The sequence below is a fragment of the Manacus candei genome, unplaced genomic scaffold, assembly GCF_025592945.1.
Source record: "Manacus candei isolate 608988 ecotype Guabito, Panama unplaced genomic scaffold, ASM2559294v1 h1tg000017l, whole genome shotgun sequence".
Classification (NCBI taxonomy): Eukaryota; Metazoa; Chordata; class Aves; order Passeriformes; family Pipridae; genus Manacus; species Manacus candei.
In genome coordinates, this window is record NW_026138065.1 from 33197447 (window position 1) to 33214970 (window position 17524).

At 45.7% G+C, this 17524-nt stretch overlaps 1 protein-coding gene across 9 annotated transcripts in view; it reads right to left on the reverse strand.

Moving 5' to 3' along the window:
* CHGB (chromogranin B) overlaps positions 1 to 17524 on the reverse strand; it is a 61481-nt gene that overhangs the window by 1375 nt on the left and 42582 nt on the right. For 4 of the 9 annotated variants that reach the window (XM_051783834.1, XM_051783835.1, XM_051783836.1 and 1 more), the window contains 3 exons: positions 4453 to 4496; positions 3103 to 3196; positions 2 to 1767 (listed from right to left, as the gene is read on the reverse strand). In XM_051783834.1, coding sequence (XP_051639794.1) covers positions 2 to 1767; positions 3103 to 3196; positions 4453 to 4496 — 1904 coding nt within the window. Of the gene's footprint in view, position 1; positions 1768 to 3102; positions 3197 to 4452; positions 4497 to 8411; positions 8516 to 8899; positions 9030 to 9670; positions 9800 to 10296; positions 10316 to 17524 lie in introns of those variants that run through there. The other 5 variants (XM_051783840.1, XM_051783838.1, XM_051783839.1 and 2 more) reach the window with 4 other exon arrangements.

Genomic DNA, 17524 nt, shown 5'->3' on the forward strand with positions numbered 1-17524 from the left:
CCTCCTCTTCCGTCAGAGGCCTCTGGCTTAGATTTCTTCTGTCATTCCCAGTTACGTGACGTTTTTTCAGGTCTTCTCCAGAACTGTACAACTCTGGGAATTCAGCTGATTTCTTCCTGTAATTCAGAAGCTGTGCAAGTTGATCCATCTTGCTGTATTGCCTTTCCACATCATTTCTGTTAATTTTGCTGGGATTCCTCTTCTCAGCGCGTTTGTGCTTCAGAGCACTCAGGATTTGCTTTTCCTCCCACCACTCATCATCATCATAGTCAGGGAAAAGACTCTTCTCATTCAGAGTAGGCTTGTTATCCTCTTTGCCCTCCAAAAGCTGCTCTCCTGTGCTGTCCCTCTTCTCAAAGTGCCGGCTTTTCCACCACAGCAGTGGGTAGAAAGGGCTGTAGGATGCTGGGGTTCTCTTCTCATTCTCTGCAGGGAGACGGCCTCTGTACTCCTCCCTCTCGGCATATCTTTCCTCCTCTTCATTTTCCACCTGATCACTGCTGTGATGCTTCTTTTCTACCTCCTCCTCCTCCTCCTCACTGTAGCTGGGGTAGCGCTGCTGCTCCCCCCCGTCCTCGGTGCTGTGGTACCTCCTGGCCTGCCCTCGGTGCTCCCAAGCAGATGCTTTCTGTGACCCTTCCTCTTCATTATTCCAGAGGTATCTTCCTCCAGCATGATGCTGCTTCTCCTTGCTGCCACCACTGAGGTAACTGTGGTTACTGCCCGGCTCTTCCTCATTTTCATCTGCAAGATACGTCCTTCTCTCGGAGCGGTGCCTCCTGGCCTCACGTGATCCATCGTGATGTCTCCTCTCCTTGTGCCATTTCTCATTACTTTCTGCACTGTGGTGATACCTCTTGTTTTCTTCTTCACTGCTTTCTTCACTGCTCTCTTCGCTGCTCTCTTCCCTTTGCTGCCACCTGTCTCTGTACTTCTCACTTCTCTGGATTGAAAGCCTCTTCTCCTTCGCCTCCTCAGACCCACGCCCCCCGTGATAACCACTCTTCTCCTCACGCTGCTCTTCACGCTGTTTCTGATGGTTCCAGAGATGGGTGTCCTCTGTGTCTGATTCCTCAGCTACTTCCCCTTTCCCACCACCATGACCCCTCTTGTCTTCATAGGAGTCACCCACTCTGTGCTTCCCATGGTATCGTTTGGGTTTGTAGAGTTGCTTTTCCTCTTCTGTTTCTTCACTCTCATCAGATTCTTCACGCTCTTGCTGATGGGAGAAATCACGTTCCTTAGACTCATGGTGGTACTTTTCACTTCTTTCTTCCTCTCCCTCTTCACCTTCATGAATTGGTTTGTAAGGGCTCTGCATTCCCTCCTCCAAGTGCCAGCGGCCCAAGGGGCGCTGATCATTCCCATCACGGAAATCTGTGCTCATGCCTCCAGAGTGAGACTTCTTGTTGAGAACAGCATGTTCCACACCCTCATCACAACACCTGCTCTCTTTGCTTCCTTCTTCACCGTGGTAATTCTTCTCCTCCTCTCTTCCAGTTTCCTGATAGTGGGTTTTTTCTTCTGTGTAAAGACTCTCATCCTGAGCAGGCACGTGGTGTCCAGCCTCCTCTTCCGTGCTTTTACCTTCCTCATGAGCAAGTTTCTCCTCATCACTTTCTTTCATGTAGTTTTTAGATTCCTCTTCTGCCTGACTTTGTTCTTGCTCCATGCTCCCAGTATGATGTTTTTCAGTCTCTGCTGGGTCTTTGGAATGCCTCACTTCAAGCTGTTTGCTTTCACTTCTCTCTCTGTCATTTCTACCACCTGTAACACCAAGAGCAGCACAATGGAGTAATCCAACTCCCCACTGAAGTGTCATTTCAGTGCAAATAGACAACTGGCTTCACAAAGTAGTAAGAAGATTTGGACAGAATTGATTTTCTTAATTCTGCTTCTAAAATTAGTAATTTGCTAATCTTTTGTACGCTTACCTGGAAGAGGATGAACTAACTTTCATTTAATTAAGCATCTTAGAAGCTCCCCTGGAACTTCCAGAATAATTTTTCCTCTTTGGCTTTTTTCTCTGTTTGCCATCATGTTTTTAAGTATTGAATTAAATTAGCTTTCATTCCCACTAAAAATCAGTTGGATCTAGAGTTGTGTTCAGTTGTTTGAGTGTCAGGCCCTACCCATCACATATGATTATTCACAAAAAAGACAACCACCTGTTTCAAGCTACTTGAAAATATTAGGGGGTTTTAGCAAATTTTAAAATGTTTAAGTCGACTGAAAAAAAATTAAAGAAATCTGTTGCTTTGCAATAGTTATGTTTAATCAAATCACGTTCCTTCCACTATTTCTGAAATGTTAAATGAAAGTCTGACTTTGACTGTATGTGTAACAACATACTTCTGTGAAGATATTTCTGCTTCACTTGAGTCTGAGTAACATCAGAAATAGATCAAAAATCCTCAAAGTTTTCAGACAATATCTGCATAGATTTAGAAATAGCTCACTACTTATGAGAAGTTTCTCATCATCTGCTACTCTTGGATCTGCCTAAGGGCAAAAATATGGTGCTTACCCTCTCTTTCCAGTACCTGTTTTTTTTATTTTCCAAAACATGACAAATATACAGGGCGGGGGATTTTTCCCTGAAATTACAATGTCACAAACTAAGCTTGATGGCATTCAGCATTTCCTAGGAATCTGGGGCTGAGTTAGACAAAAATACATGTTTTACCAAAGTGTAAACCCTACCCTCTTCCCTGTTCAAACAAGGAGGAGACAGTGTTCATGGACTCAGTTGCCTTGTTGATTTAAATGCTGATTTGATGTGAAGACAGTTCCTACCCTCTGGAATACATTCAGCACGTGCTCCAAACATGGTCACATTTTTGACTTTTCAGGCTACCTAAAGAGTCTGTCAAATTCTCTCAGACTCTCAGAGTGGTTTAAGTAGAGAGCCACAAGTGTTAGCCAAGAATCCCCGACAATTACCAGGTCAGGCTGTTTGGTCTTTGAGTGAGACAGACTAAACAGAAGGAAATCAGAATTTTGATGCCAAAATTTGGAGGTTGAAATAACAGTTCACCAGCTCCAATGCAAGACAGAAACCATCTAAAGTCCTCTGACAAGGTCAGGTAATGTTGTACTTACTCTTCTTCAGGATTTCCTTGCATTCAGGATTAATTGGTGGTGCATTTGGCTTAGACAGAGCATTGGACAGAACTTCCACTATGCACTGGGTTACCTAGAAGAGACAAAATAGGGGAAGACATTCTCATGGCAAAAATGGAAATCTTACTACTGATCCAGTTGGTAGAGAAGCTAGTTTAGGATTAGTTCAGGCTATTGTTAATCAGTTTTGAGTAATCCCCAGCTCTAACACAAATTCTTGTGCCTTTGGCCATCAACTGCTTTGCTCCTCCCAGTATCAGTAAGAAGAGAATAGTCACAAGCTCTTTTTATCTCCCCTTTTGTTTGCACAGGTAAAGGCTCCTTTTGTACCTTTTTACATATTAAATACCCTACTCAGTACAAAGGAGAGTCAAACAACATGAGGTAACAGCACCCTACAAAAAACCCCAAACACAACACACATGCAAAGGACAGAGAATCAGCCTGTAGGATCTGTCCAAATGAGGATGCTGCAAAGGTGCAAAGGTAGTTTGGGTTGCCAATAAAGCAAACCCACCTTGGTGTCCTCTGTGAGTGACATGCTCCACATCTTTTCATGTGTGTGTGCTGTAAGCCCTGCCTGGTTTTTAGCGCTTAGCATTCAACTGGAGAGTCCTCTGGAAGCAGAGGAAGTTGATTTAGGAAAGTCACACAACCTCCTCTAATTTTAAGTGCTACCAAGGTAGCTCCTCCGTATAAAATGATTTTCAAGTGTTGAAGTTGCTGGTTGTGAGCAAACACTGGGGGTACAAGAGCTTCATGTCGACAATCTGGGTGGCTGACTGGGAAGAGACAATAAAACGTTTATGGAGTTTATGTTTTAACTATTTTTAGTTATTACCACGTGTTTACTAATCTAAATGATCACACTGACAACCAGAGCAGAGGGTCTGAGGTGATGGCATTTATTTAATTACACAAGTTAAGAATCTCTTTCTAAAGCAGGAGACGGGAGGACTATATTAGAAAGTCTGTTGTGTAGTTGGTAACTGTAGATATTTCATCTTTCCTCGAAGCTGCCATCTCACTTTATCCAGTACAGTATCATGTACTGTCAAACATTTCAGTTCATTTTTCAGGGAGCTGTACAATGCACAGTTCCAGAAGCACCACACTGACACGAGCACAGCTTCTCTTTCCATCAAGTGCATTGAAGTGCACACAGGTATCTTCTGACAGCTAAAGAGGCTCTCAGTTCCACATCAGCAGCGATCTGTTAAGAGTTTACCCTTAGGAAAAAAAAGCATTACCCTGAGAGTTCACAGACAGAACATGGAGAACACGTCACTGATAATTTTCTGAAGTTTGCTCTGACACACAGCCACTCACCATTTCTTCAGTACGGTCTTTTTCTACTGGAACTGTGCTGACACCTGGAAGAAAAACAAATTATTACAGACTCATTAATACTGGCAACAAGCACCAGTGACAGGAGTTGTCAGTCAAATTGGTCTGATGAGATGGCTTGAGTTTTGGGTTGGCTGGTCAGTAAACCAGGCACATTCCACATTAAATCTTTCCTTTTTCGGATGGAAAAGCAATGTAAGATCGCAGCACAGCACGAGAGAAGAGGCATGTTAACATTTCTAGCACTAAAAGAATATACACCACCAAAAAAATCCCACCCCAAAAAAAAGCCCCCAAAAAACACCACCACCAAAAAACCAACCAACCAACCACAAAAAAAAACTAAAAAAAAAAGGAAACAAAAACCCACATAAAACACAAAACAAACAAAACCCAAAATGAAACAAAAAAACCAAACCCAAACCAAACAAAAAAAATGCAAATAAAACAAACAAACAAACAAAAACAAAGAAACAAAAAAACCCACAAAACCCCACCCCAAACAGGAAACAAGCAAGGCCTGTTTGCACCCCAAGAACCTTTTGGTTTCTGCAAGGGGCTCTAGATGCAACCCCCCTGCCAATAGGAGACCATTCTTCAAGACTTTAAAGCAGCTTGGATAGGAAGCTGGAGGGAAGGAGAGAGCCAAAAGGCATAGGAAAATTTCCATTCACTGAGTGGTCCATTATCACTTCAACAAATAAGCAAAAAAACCCAAATCCCAGCAGAAAACTACTCCGGAAGGAAGCAGTACAACACATGTCTCTTTGTCCTGAGGACAAGTAGGGTAACTAACACCTCCTTGTGCCACTTCAGTTGTACCTGGTCCAAGGTATTTACTTTTGTAAAGAAGCTACTGCAAACCAAACCTCCATTCTGGTTTATTTTGCCATCACTGCTGCAGTACATCTCCAGCTGGTTATTGAGCTTGGATGCTGTATTGAGCTTGGATGTATAATTAACTGTGTCAATTCTCATCCACCTTGAGATTTCCAGATGTGAAGTTAGGCACACCTGCCAGCAACACAAGAGTATGTAGAAGCAAGCCCTATTCTACCATGGCTTCACAGACTCCCCACACAGTATAGAGTCAGAGTACACAGACACACAGCTTGGGGTGCAGTTCTGAAGTTCTTACACGAGTCAGGATAGTCTTAAATATGACTATTGCTCTCTCTGCCATACTGCTTGGTTGGGACAGTGAGAGATCTGTAACACAGGAACACAAAGCACATTATATAGACAAAGGAGGTCAGTTCACCTTACAGCATCAGGAGACCTAGCACTGCCCCAAGAAAGCTTCCTGCAAAGCACACAGGAGCATGTAGCCTTGCACTGTTTAAAGCAATAAAACCTTTATTTTCTGTGTTTGCAGAGGAAGCAGACATCCCCTCGAGCACTGACTCAGTGCGTAATAGCTGAACATGACACAGTATTAACTCTCTTGATATTTCTACTGGCCTCTTTCTGCTCCCCCAAACACTTATGTAGGAATGTGCTTCTCCAGCCCCCATCTCTTCTCTGCGTACACAACTGAGATCAGAGAAGGGAACCCACACAAGGATAGCACAGAAGGGATTCCCCTAAAATAGCACTCCATCATTTCCCCAGAATGCCAGGTGGTGTGTGGGGGGAGATGGTGCTCAGAGCCAACCCTCTCCCACACTTTTTGTGTTCAGTGCTTTAGGAGCCCGGCTTTAGGCTCCTTTACTGACCCAGTATGCAAATAACTATCACACAGCACAGCACTGACGCTGCTGCAGTCCAACCTGCCTGCAGGATCCAGTCTAACCTGCCTGCAGGACCCATCTGAGCATGGAGGATAAGGATGTACACGCACGTGGGGGCAGGAGGCTGGCAGCAAAGTCTCTTCTACTAAAAAATAGTGTTATCCACTAAAAGGACACTCTCTTGATCCCACAGGTGTTGGAGATGCTGCTCTAATGGCATGAGCTGCTCACAGTCACCACTTGGCATGAAAGCAGAGGGGATGACCTGTTTCATTGCCTCTTCTTGGAGAGGCCCCTCTGGTCCTCCAGCCCGTGAGAAATCACGTCATGCACAAGGGCAAACATCTTGATTTTTGTCCTTTTAGTCACAGCACCTCTCCTGTGAGTTACACCCAGGTAATGTGATAAAGCACAGAACAGACCAACTTCTGAACATCTTTTGCTACTACAGATGCCAACTTCAGGCTACCTCTCGAGCCATCAACGGCACAGGAATATGAAGTCAGGTTGTGTTCACTGCCTTTGCCAGGTCATCCAAAAGCTCACATCTCAGCAAGTGCCTGGTTGACAGTAAAAGCCCATACGCACAAAGAGGAAGCATCAGGCTCTCATAACAATGTCAGAAGAAGCAAATGGTATTGGGCATATGTCATATTAACCTGCCTGGAGAAATAAGACGAGCATCCAATCCATCTCACAGCCTGAAATAATACATTGAGGCAGCTGCTCTGCCAGAGCTGAGATAGGAAGCCAGGGAGGAGCCAGCATGCCCCACTTTACACCGGTGCTGGCAGTGCCAGCCCGTGCCAGTTGGCAAGAGCTCCCTTGGGGCACCTGCTAGGTGAAGATGGCTGGCCAGTGTGTTTGCCTTCCTCTCCACATGTGCTCCCCCTGACACCAACAACAGAGTCAGGCAGCAGGGCACCCACCCACTGGGCTTGCAGGGACCCAGCAGATGGTACAACTGCAGGGCTTCACAGGAGAAACAAAGTCAGAACACATGCCAACAGGGAAACCTTTCCCCTCTCCATGCAGAGAAAAACAGACCACAGACCTACAAAGTAAAGCAAAGCCCTGGGTCTGCTTTACCCTCCTGAACCAAGTCTGCCCAGGCAGTTACAATCAGATTATCTGATTTTTGCCTCAGTGCTGAGAGTTGTTGAATATCATGAAAAACGACGAAAAATGCAGGACAAATCCACACGGCTTTTGCTTGCATCTCCAAGACTGAGACAGATCTTTGGGTGGGTTTATGATGAAATCCCCACATGGCTTTCTTTCATTAATGCTGATGACTCAGTGCAGTGTCATTCCTCACCAAAGCGTCAGCAATGTCTTCCTAGGAAGGATAACTAAACTTTGGCATATAGATTTGCAGGAGTACTAGAAAGTTCTTGAAGTTAATGTTTCACTGATTTGACATATGAAAGCAAGACAGCCACAAAGCATATAAAGAAGTACCTGATCTGTTTGATGGCATAAACAGGAAAAAATATTAGACAATAAATGCCCATAGATCTGTGGAATAAGTCTGGTGAGATCCTCTGTGTTGGGGTCTCTTCCCCCATTTTCCACCCTCCCTTTTTGATTTCAATAAAGGCACGTGAAGGTAATCAACTTCCTTACAGTCTCTGCACAAGTCCCAGAAGTGTTTCCATGTGGAGACTTCTGACAGACCTAAAGCCAAATTACTCAACCCAGAATGGACACTGACTCTTTCAAGCAATGATGTAGTAGGTACTACAAAGCCAAGCCATCATCTCATTCTATCGTGCTTAATGTTCATTTCACGGTGGGGTTTCAATATTTAATGCTGCATGCCACAAAAAATATTTTTAAAAATCCTGCTAGTTAAAGCTGCAGCACCGATACTTTACCATCGGTATCAAGCACTGGTTAGTAAAAAAAACTTGCGGTACCCTTGTACTAAAATGACACCGAGAAGTCTTTGTGGAAAGATGCTGTACCGGGATAAAAATGAAGGAAGAGCAGCCGATCCCCCGCGCAGCTCCATCCCACCGCGCCCTCCCCCGCGCCCCGGGGGTGCCGCAGGGCGGGTCGGGCGCGATGCCCCGCACCCGCGGGCGGCGTCACCCCTCCGGGAACCCCTTCAGGAGGGCGCCCGTCCCTCCCCACCCGGCGCCCGGCGGGGCTGTTCCCTCGCCTCCCGCTCCATCCATCGGGAGGTGCCGCGCCCGCGGTCCCGCTCACCTGCCAGGGCGGCGGCGCCCAGGAGGGCGAGCAGCGCCGGCGGCCCCATCTCGGCTCGGCTCCGCTCGGCTCGGCGCCGCTTAAAAGAGGGACCGGGGGCGGAGGGGACGGGCGGGGGGCCCCGCCGGGAGCTGCGTCACCGCGAGCCCCCGGGGGCGGTGCCGCCGCCGCCCCCACCGCCCCGCGCTCCCCCCGCAGCGCCGCCGCCGCCCCCTCCCCTCCATCCCGGCCCCTCCGCACGGGGCAAGGTCTCCGCACGCCGGCAAAGCCGAGCGCGTTTCCCCTTTCTCCCCTTTCCTTGGCGACTACCGCATCCGTTCTTCCTGCCCTCCGCTTAGGTACTTGCGAGACCCCTTTGCATCCCCCCGCCCCGCCATTCCTGGCAAAAGGGGAAAAGCGGGGCTTCCCTGCCTCTTTCTCCAGCTAAGAGGATGTGGTATCGTCCTTAGGTCTTTCCCACCGTCAGAGGATGCTGAGCCTCTACCTACAGGGAGGAGGTGCGGTAACCCATCTCTCTTAAACAGCTTTCACAAGGAATCACCGCTGCTTTCCACATCCATATCCGATCAAAGCCTCTTCAGGCGCTGCAGCAGCCTTTTCTTCCTGGAAGGTTTTTGTCCCTTCCCCTCAAATCGTTGCTCCCTTCTCAGAGCCTCCCCCTACCCCCGCACAGAGTAAACCCAGAACCAGAGAATGACTACAAAGTGATCCTGGTACTTATGTCATCTGGTGAACGAATGACATGTAGTGTTCCTCAAGAGTTTTACCGTGGAAATCACTGCTCTTAGCATCCATCTCTGCAGGCAAATCTCTTATTTACTGTGATGATGCTCTGGGGAGCCAGAGAAAACCTACAGACATCAAATTTTATATAATTTTCTTTAATAGCCCCCACTGTCCCAGTTAGTCCTTATGAAAGCTATGATGAGCTCTCCACAGAGCAAGTCCAAATGCTCCGCCCAGCTCGCTTCAAAAGCAGGCAAAGCTCTGAATCTATTTTGGTTTTCTTTTCATTAACCCTCCGAGGGCCATCTCCAAATTATGTGTGTTTTTCAGTTTTCTTTGTTTGTCCTCAGAGCTAAGCAGATGGCTCTCTGATTGCCAGTGTTCATGGAGGACAATGGATCTATACATCAAACTGGCAGTTATTTCTATTATTGTTCTGTGTATTATTTTATTAACAATGCCAGGCTGCTATAACCATATAGCCTTTAAACATATAAAACAGGACACAAGAACAATACTCCAGTTAAACTCACATGAGGCTTCACTGGTGCACAAAGGAAGCAGGAACTTCAGCTCCATTTGAAGCCTGTTTCAGAAGACAGCCTTTAACACCAGGAGGCAAAACCCGACACCTTGTTCATCTTGCATTTGGATTACAATTCCTGCAAAATAACAGAACCCAGTTGCATGGCCACCGTGGAAAGAAAATCATCTGCAACATCTTCTCTCAGTCTTCTCTCAGCCTCCCCCTCCTGCATTCTGTTCCCATATTGTCTATGCAAGCCCCAGTCTCCTCAAAGAAGCAGATGCTTCTTTGGAAATCACCACCCTTGGCCTTGGGAAATCAAGAGTCTGATTCAAAAGACGATAACGAATTTCACTGGCTCCAAGGTCCCCCTGCCCTCCTCTGTCTGTGTGGGGATTCAGCCTGTCCTCAACCTTCTCAGCTGCTCATAAGAAAGAATTTTAAGTAAACATTTGCCTTTTAAGCCTTCTCTGCTTCTCCAGGCATATAAATAGCACTCTGGTTATCCTTGTGTAACTGCTCTACTCCAGCGTTTGCCTGGTTACACTTATCTTGAACATGACAGACAAAAGGGGCAAGTGATACAAAGATGCTGAATAAAAATAGCCAGCTCTTTTAGTTTCTATGAAGTACCTGTATTGCACAAGTCCTGTTCATAGTCACTACAACCACCACTACAGAATTCTTCTTGCTGCAGAACAGAGAGGTGAGATTAGGCAGTCCCACACCCAGCTGCCTCACACAGCTTCTAATCCATCCCCTGCACCACAGCAGGAATCACTGGGGCTTCTCAGCTGTTTTCTCTGTGACAGTTGGTTTGTATCTGACTTGCAGGATTTCTCTGAAATGTTCCCTCATCTCAGCATTGTGTGGGCTGATCCTGAAGGATCAAGGAGTCCTGTATTTGCCACTGGCAAATGAAGATGTCAAAGCACTGCTGGGGAATGTTCTGCCACCAGTTACATCAGGGTCTATGTGGGAGCACATGTTCATGCCATCAGATTTGATCGGAACTGAAGTTAAAAAGATTTGCTAGTTTTGCAGGAGGTCTGTTACAGGTCCAGGGACAGAACTGGATGGAGTATATATCTAACTCCACCTTCAGGGTAGGATTTCAAAACACGATCCAGCAGACTTTTTGCCAGCACTGGAAAACCAGAGCATCCAAGCATCTTGCCCATAGTTAATTCAGTCAGACTCTATATTCAAAACAATGTTGCTTCACATGGACTCTTGCAGCCAGGTATGAGCTGGGATGAGTTTCCCCTCAGAGAAGGAGCAAGATGTGACTGCACTAAATCAGGATTACTGCAGGCAGTGGCGTATTTCACTTGATCGGTTGTGAGTGGCACACCCCAAACCTCCCTTCTCAGATGTGTCAGTACTTTAGCTGCAGTGATATACATGCCTCACAATGTTGTGACAATCTATTGCTCTATGAAATAAACAGTATTTATCCTGCTGGATTCTCTAAAATACAAATGCTTTAAAAAAAATTACACATTCGGCTCATTCTAGAAGCTAGAACTTGAAAGGATGACAAGCAAATTTCTGTGTCTGAACTCCTAAATCGAGAGGAGACTGCTTGGGGAATATGAGGATTGCTCTTCTAATTAGATGTGCTAGTGGGATTATCTTCATTCTTGGGTGCCAATTAGTTTTCATGGAATTAAAATACTGCAGCCTATCTCGTGAACAAACTCAGCTCTTTCATTCAGAAGGTGCTAAGGGGATGGATCTGGAAAAAAACAATTGAATTGGAAAAGCCAGCACCTAAGGGACACCATCTATTCAGTAAGAGCAACAAAAATCCTTTGAGAGGTCTTATCATATGCAATGCTAGTTGCAACACAACAGATAATGGATCTGCACAGATGCTCAGGCTTTCCTGCTTTTATACATCACCCCACACATATATCTACCCACCAGCTGTTACAATGGATTCAAGATGGTGCAACACAGAGTTGAACTGTACCCCAGGAATTGAGTTATCATCTTAGTAGCTCTACAGCAAGGCAGGATCAGGTGCCTCAGTTCATATGGTGAAAGACTTCAGAGGAATTAAAATCTGTCACACACCCCCACTGGAGAGGGAACAGGCTCAGCTGGATCTCATCCCCACTGGATCCAAACACGGGCCAGCAAAGTAAAAGGGACAACCCTCCAGGGGTGCATGTGCCCATATACATGCCAAATCTCTTACATGCCTCCAGTCAAAGCCTCTCTTTAGTGTCAAAAACTTTCTTCAAAGGAAATCTAAAGAATTTACTGTGTATTTCTCCTTCAGAACCAGAAGAACCTTAAAAGTTCAGTGCAAGTTCTTCTTGAGTTGTCTTTCTTGGTCTTCTTTATAAAAGCAGCAGATTTTGCTCACTTGTAACCCTCTTGTCTTCCACACAGGGTCCTTCTAGCTCCAGTTCTTCAGCAATATATCTATGCCACAGAAATAAGGTTAAATATTATTTGGACAGACTAAAAAGAGGTTTAAAATCTGCCTACAAGAACTGTCATAACTGTTAAGGGATATGAAAAATACACACACAGACTGCTGTGGTCTTCTGGAGAAAGCCCTGGATACACTCACAGGCTACAGAACCTGTAAATGTATCACCAGAATAAAAAAAACCAAAACATACAAACCCAAACACCAAACACAAAAGGAAGCCAAACCCAAAACAAAGGCAAGAGAGGGTAGACTAAGTATAAACACAACCATTTCCCCAACATCCCAGGTTTTCCACATGAACATCTTCACATATGCTGCTCACACACACCTATTTCCACCCCCCCAGCCATTCCTCCCTCAGTGTTTGTTAGCTCAGATGGCAGAAAACTAGATTATGCTGCAATACAAAAATAAGTATATAAACAAAAAGCAGCCTTCAGGGCATAGGGAACAAAGGACAATTTTTCCATACTGCACTGTCATCATGACTGCCACCAAAAAGCAGTGCCACTTCCAAGGTCCTTCCCTGATAGCAGCTCTCTGACCTTGCTTGCTCCAGGCAGTAAATGCAACTTAGCTCTTGCAATTACACTGGGAATTACCACAGGAAAGATGGCATTGATGTGAAACAACACGGACATTTCCTGCTGGGATTTTTAGTCACAATACTCTTCATTTTGCCAGTGCTGCCACTTCTAACCTGATCTGCTGCCAGAAGATGATCTGCTGGAGTCCTAATCAAAACCTACCACTCCAGATGAACCAACCACCAAGCTAAAATGCAGCAGGGGCCTAAGAAGCCCTTACATGATTACTCATGGCTTTATAAATTTGGCTATGACTTAATCTTCTCCAAGTCTCAGCTATAATGAAGTTGCCTTGCTGACAACAGAAGCCACCTCCACAGCCCCAGGTGCCTCCTCCTCTACAAGAGGGGAAGTAAGGGCACCCCAACACCCTCCTCACCAGAGACAAGTCCTGGACAACAAACAATCCCCAAAAGCTGCCAACATGTCTCTCTGGCCTGGCTTTTGGATGCTTGGCATCACTGCAGGACTGGAGTTCCCAGGCAGTTGATGCCCAGAGAGCATCCTGAGAGCACTGGAGCCTCTCACCCTCCAGCCTGGGCCCAGCTGAGCTGCACACGGAGGTGCTTCCCCCAAAAAACTCCTCCACAGAACAACCCCTGCCCAACCGCCCCTGCAATTTTTTTTTTAAAGTATGCAATTAATCACACTGGTAACCTCATGGTGAAGTTCGAGGCTTGTGCAGTAGAATGTAAAACAGGATAGAAATTTCTTTCAGCAAGCAAAAAAAAGCCGACTTAAGCCCTCATATTTTGAGTACTGCTTCTCATTAAGCAAAAATGACTTTAACAGTTGCCTTTGCACCGTAAATAATTTCATTTAGGCAATTAAAGTGCCCCATTCAGTGTTTCTGTCTGCCTTTTGTCAACTATATATGTTCCATTTAATATTTAAAGACTGGGGCGCTAGTCTGGCTTACTTAGTAATTAATTTCTTTAAATATTTATAGCACTTCGACTCTCAGCAACGGTTCTGTTTTGTAAGAACAATATTGTTCTGTTGTTGATAGCATCATGGAAATTTCAGAGGCAAATTTCTATTTCGTAAAATAAAAATATATAGATTTCTGCAACAGACTGTAATTATTTCAAAGTAAAGGTTTTATTACTGAACGATATATGTACTGAAAAAAAAAATAAATCCAATTATGCCCTTGCACATAATTCCAGACTGAAAACACAGTGCTGAGAGATCTATTTCATGACAGCCATACTCACACAGCAAAAGGAATTGCCAAAGAAATTTTCCATAACCTCCTTTTTAATCCCTACTGGCACTAAGAACAGAAATCCAGCTGCAAAAGAGAGAGCGAAACCTACAAAATGCAAGAGGAGATTTTGCTACCATCTCTTCCCCGTAGAATATAATATTTTTCTTTTGCATACCCTGATTTTAAGACTTTTAGGCTCTTTGTGTGAAATGCTGTGTGCTTATAAAAAAGGTTTAAGAGGCTTTAAGCTTAAAGGCAGCCTTAGGAAATGAAAATACCTGGAAGATACTCTGTCAGTGTAAATTTGTCCAGTAACCCTCAGGGTGGAAAGGTGATGCAAACATGAAAAGCAGAACAAGAGACCATGAAAGACACTCTACTGCCCTGGATATGAGAAAGAAGAAGCCACAGTGGGTGGTTTTGCCAACTCTCATGTGAGGCATACTGACCTTGCAAAGTGTCATGTCCTGGCTTTGGCAAAAAAAGTTTCCACGTGCTTCGTCCTCCTCCAGGCAGGTCGAAGTTGGGTGGCTGCCTCAGGGGGAAAATTCAGGCTCAAATGGGCCAAGTGTGGCAAAATCATACTGGGAACAAAGTTAAGAAGATACCTCCTTTCAAGGTTAGGAGCACCCAAGGCTGACTGACCCACCCAGGCTGAGTAGCTGTAAGGACGATCAGGGGTGTCAAGAGTGCCTGCTGCACTCAAATGCTAAAGTCTGGACTTTGTCAGCTTCATTTCTTTCCCCTTCTGGCAGGCTGGGGGCTGATACCATCTCCTCTCATCAAGCACTAGCACCCCGTGGAAGTGGGAACAGGAGGAAGTGGCACAGATCCTTGTCCAGCACACCACTGCATTTTGAGTCTAATTCACTGCTGCCTTTGGTAAGATTCCTCCAGCCTACAAAACAGCAGTATGTATCTCCTCATCCCAGAAGATTTTTTTTTCTCAGTGATTCACGTGCCCTAAGTCTATTCTTGAACACCAGACAAGCAGCATTAACATTCCCAGAGACAGAAACCCAGACATGAGACTTGTCTACACATACACACGTTTCTCATCACTACACGTGGAACTCGACTTGTGGGCGCCTCCTTCTGCTTTACAGCACCAACATCTCAAGCCTAAGATCAACCTTTCCTTTCTCCTGAGTGAGAACACAGATCACAAAAATAAGCCACCCCTAAATACAAAACAAAGCAACTCCTCCATACAGCCAGCTATCCCACGGAGGAAAGAAGTGTTTTAAAAGAACACATAAGCAGTTATCCTATGGCCACCTTTGGCTGTGTCCTCACTCTCTCTGCCCCCAGCCCATGCCCAGAGCAGTGATGCTCTCTTAGGGACCAGCCAAACCCAGGGAGAAATGAGGAGATTAAGGATGCAAACACAAGCTGGCCTCACAGAACACATGCTGAGCTGCTTGTTAAACAAGTGGCCTGGCTCATAGACACAAAACCTCTATTATTATTATTTCAACCTCTAGTTGCAGCCTTCTGAGAGGAGTTGCTGTTAGACAAAGATGTAATTTTTTTATGTCCCACCCTCTCACTCTTTCTCTGAAGCTCCCAAATACCCAAAACAAGCTGCTGGGAACTTAGAACCAACCAATTAGTGAAAGGCACGCTGAAAATATGTTGCAGGGTACAGCATCCCCACCTTAGTATCTGTAATCACAGAATAACCCTGCTTCTCTGGCTGGGAGGTGCTGATTTTAGCACCCGTTTAGCAGCATTTCTGGCTCAGGTACTGTATCTTACCCAGAAATGCAGACAATGCTGGATAGTGTCACCTGCCCTAAGGCTGACTGACATTTCTCATTACAAGAACCTACTTTCCAGGGCGAGTGAAAGTTTGTTCAGCTTGAACTGAGGGTAAAATTTTCCATGACAGATGCTCTTTCATTGCAAGACTTTCCCTCTCAATTCACAGCACCTGCAAACAAATAGGCCATTGGAAAGGGGATTTAAATAAAGGTTTGACCTTCCAGCCATGAGTTTTCTGGCTTTGGTTAGCTCCAGCTACTGTTTTATCACATCTTATTATTTCATGCTCTGTGTGTTATGTATGTGCCAGATTTTACTTTTAAGGAAGAAATGCTGACATATGTTGTTGCCTAATAGATGTGTGTGGGAAAACAGTCATTAGGGAAAGCCTACAGAATAGGGTATTTTTAAAATGAACTTCTGTATTGTGGGAAAACATATGCCCCACACAAAATCACCAATGCTCAATAGACACATTTATACAGGATGTATACTGCCTGTTGTACACCGAATTTAACAACCATACGTCCCGAAATATCCAGGCATATCAAAACACCTCAAACTCCTGGGGGAAAATCCTCCACTGGTGTAAATGGCCCTGTCTCCACTCACTTCACTGACACCTGCTGAGGACCTGTTTCAGCCCCTGCCTGTTGCAGGAGCTCAGCTCTCTCCCTGGCTGCCTTTGGACTCCAGGACTGGGTATGTCGTTGGCATGAATCAGTACCTCCCACCGGCAGCTGTGTGGGAGGGGAAAATAAAAATTCTGTTAGAGTAAGCATCAGAGAGGCCATTGATACCAAACATTCTGGAGAAGCTCTCAGCTGAGGAAAGTGGGGAATGATTTAATAGCAGGAGTCATCAAGGATGACAAAAAGAGTTTGGATCAGGCATTTATGTATTCTGGGAACAGAGGCAGCACTCACAGCCTGCCAGACCGAGCCTTAAGATGAGCCCCAAGGCAACTCAGGTGTCTGGTGTGCAGGGGCAGAGGGCTTTGTGCCTGCAGCAGTATGAGTCACCTCTCTGAGACACTGAAGGATGCTGGTCCAGCTCAGGTGGAAAATACCCAATCCAAAGAGTACACATCTCTAACAGACCTTGAGTGGGATTTGGATCTGGGCTGTGCATCAGGGAAATCCCTGGGAAATGGCTGTCAAGTTCTCGCCATGTCCTGTGCTCCTCCTACTTGGCAATGACAGATCAGTTTTGGCCTTGCTACTCATACCCTATGGGACCGATGTTATTCCCCATCTTCTACTTCACTTACACATTTCACTTGAAGATCTTGAGGGGTCTTGTCCACCCACAGCCCTGAAAGGTGTTGTAGGTTTTCAGGTGGTGTCCTAAGCTAAGCTCAGAGCTGGTCCTTTGCTGTGAGCCTCGAACAAGCAGAAGGAAAAAACCCCTTGGATTTGTTCTGCAATGTAAGCTACAAAATGTCTTTGCAAAAGCAGCCTCCATACACCACCAGAGCACACAAGGGGATGAACAGAGGTGACAGCAGCTGGCTTTGGCGGTGGAGATGGGAACCATCAGTGCTGGGGAGGCCAGCAAGCTGGGGAGGTAGGGTGAGTTCCCCTTCTAGAACACTGTCCAGTTTAAGTCCATCAGAGCCTCTTTCCTCAGGAGGATCGCAAACGGAAAAACATTCCCTGGAAGGAACGCAAAGGAATCAAGAGTCCCTGCTCTTCCTCCTCTTGAGCCGCAGCAGCATTATTTAGGGAAAGCTGGGAAAATCCCTACCTACAGGTCTTGAAGCAGGCAAGAAGCAGAAGGGCAGGGGGGCACTGGAAGTGCATGGGACCACCCTGCTGGGCAGCTCTGCTCAGCCAGTCCTGCTGAGCAGCAAAT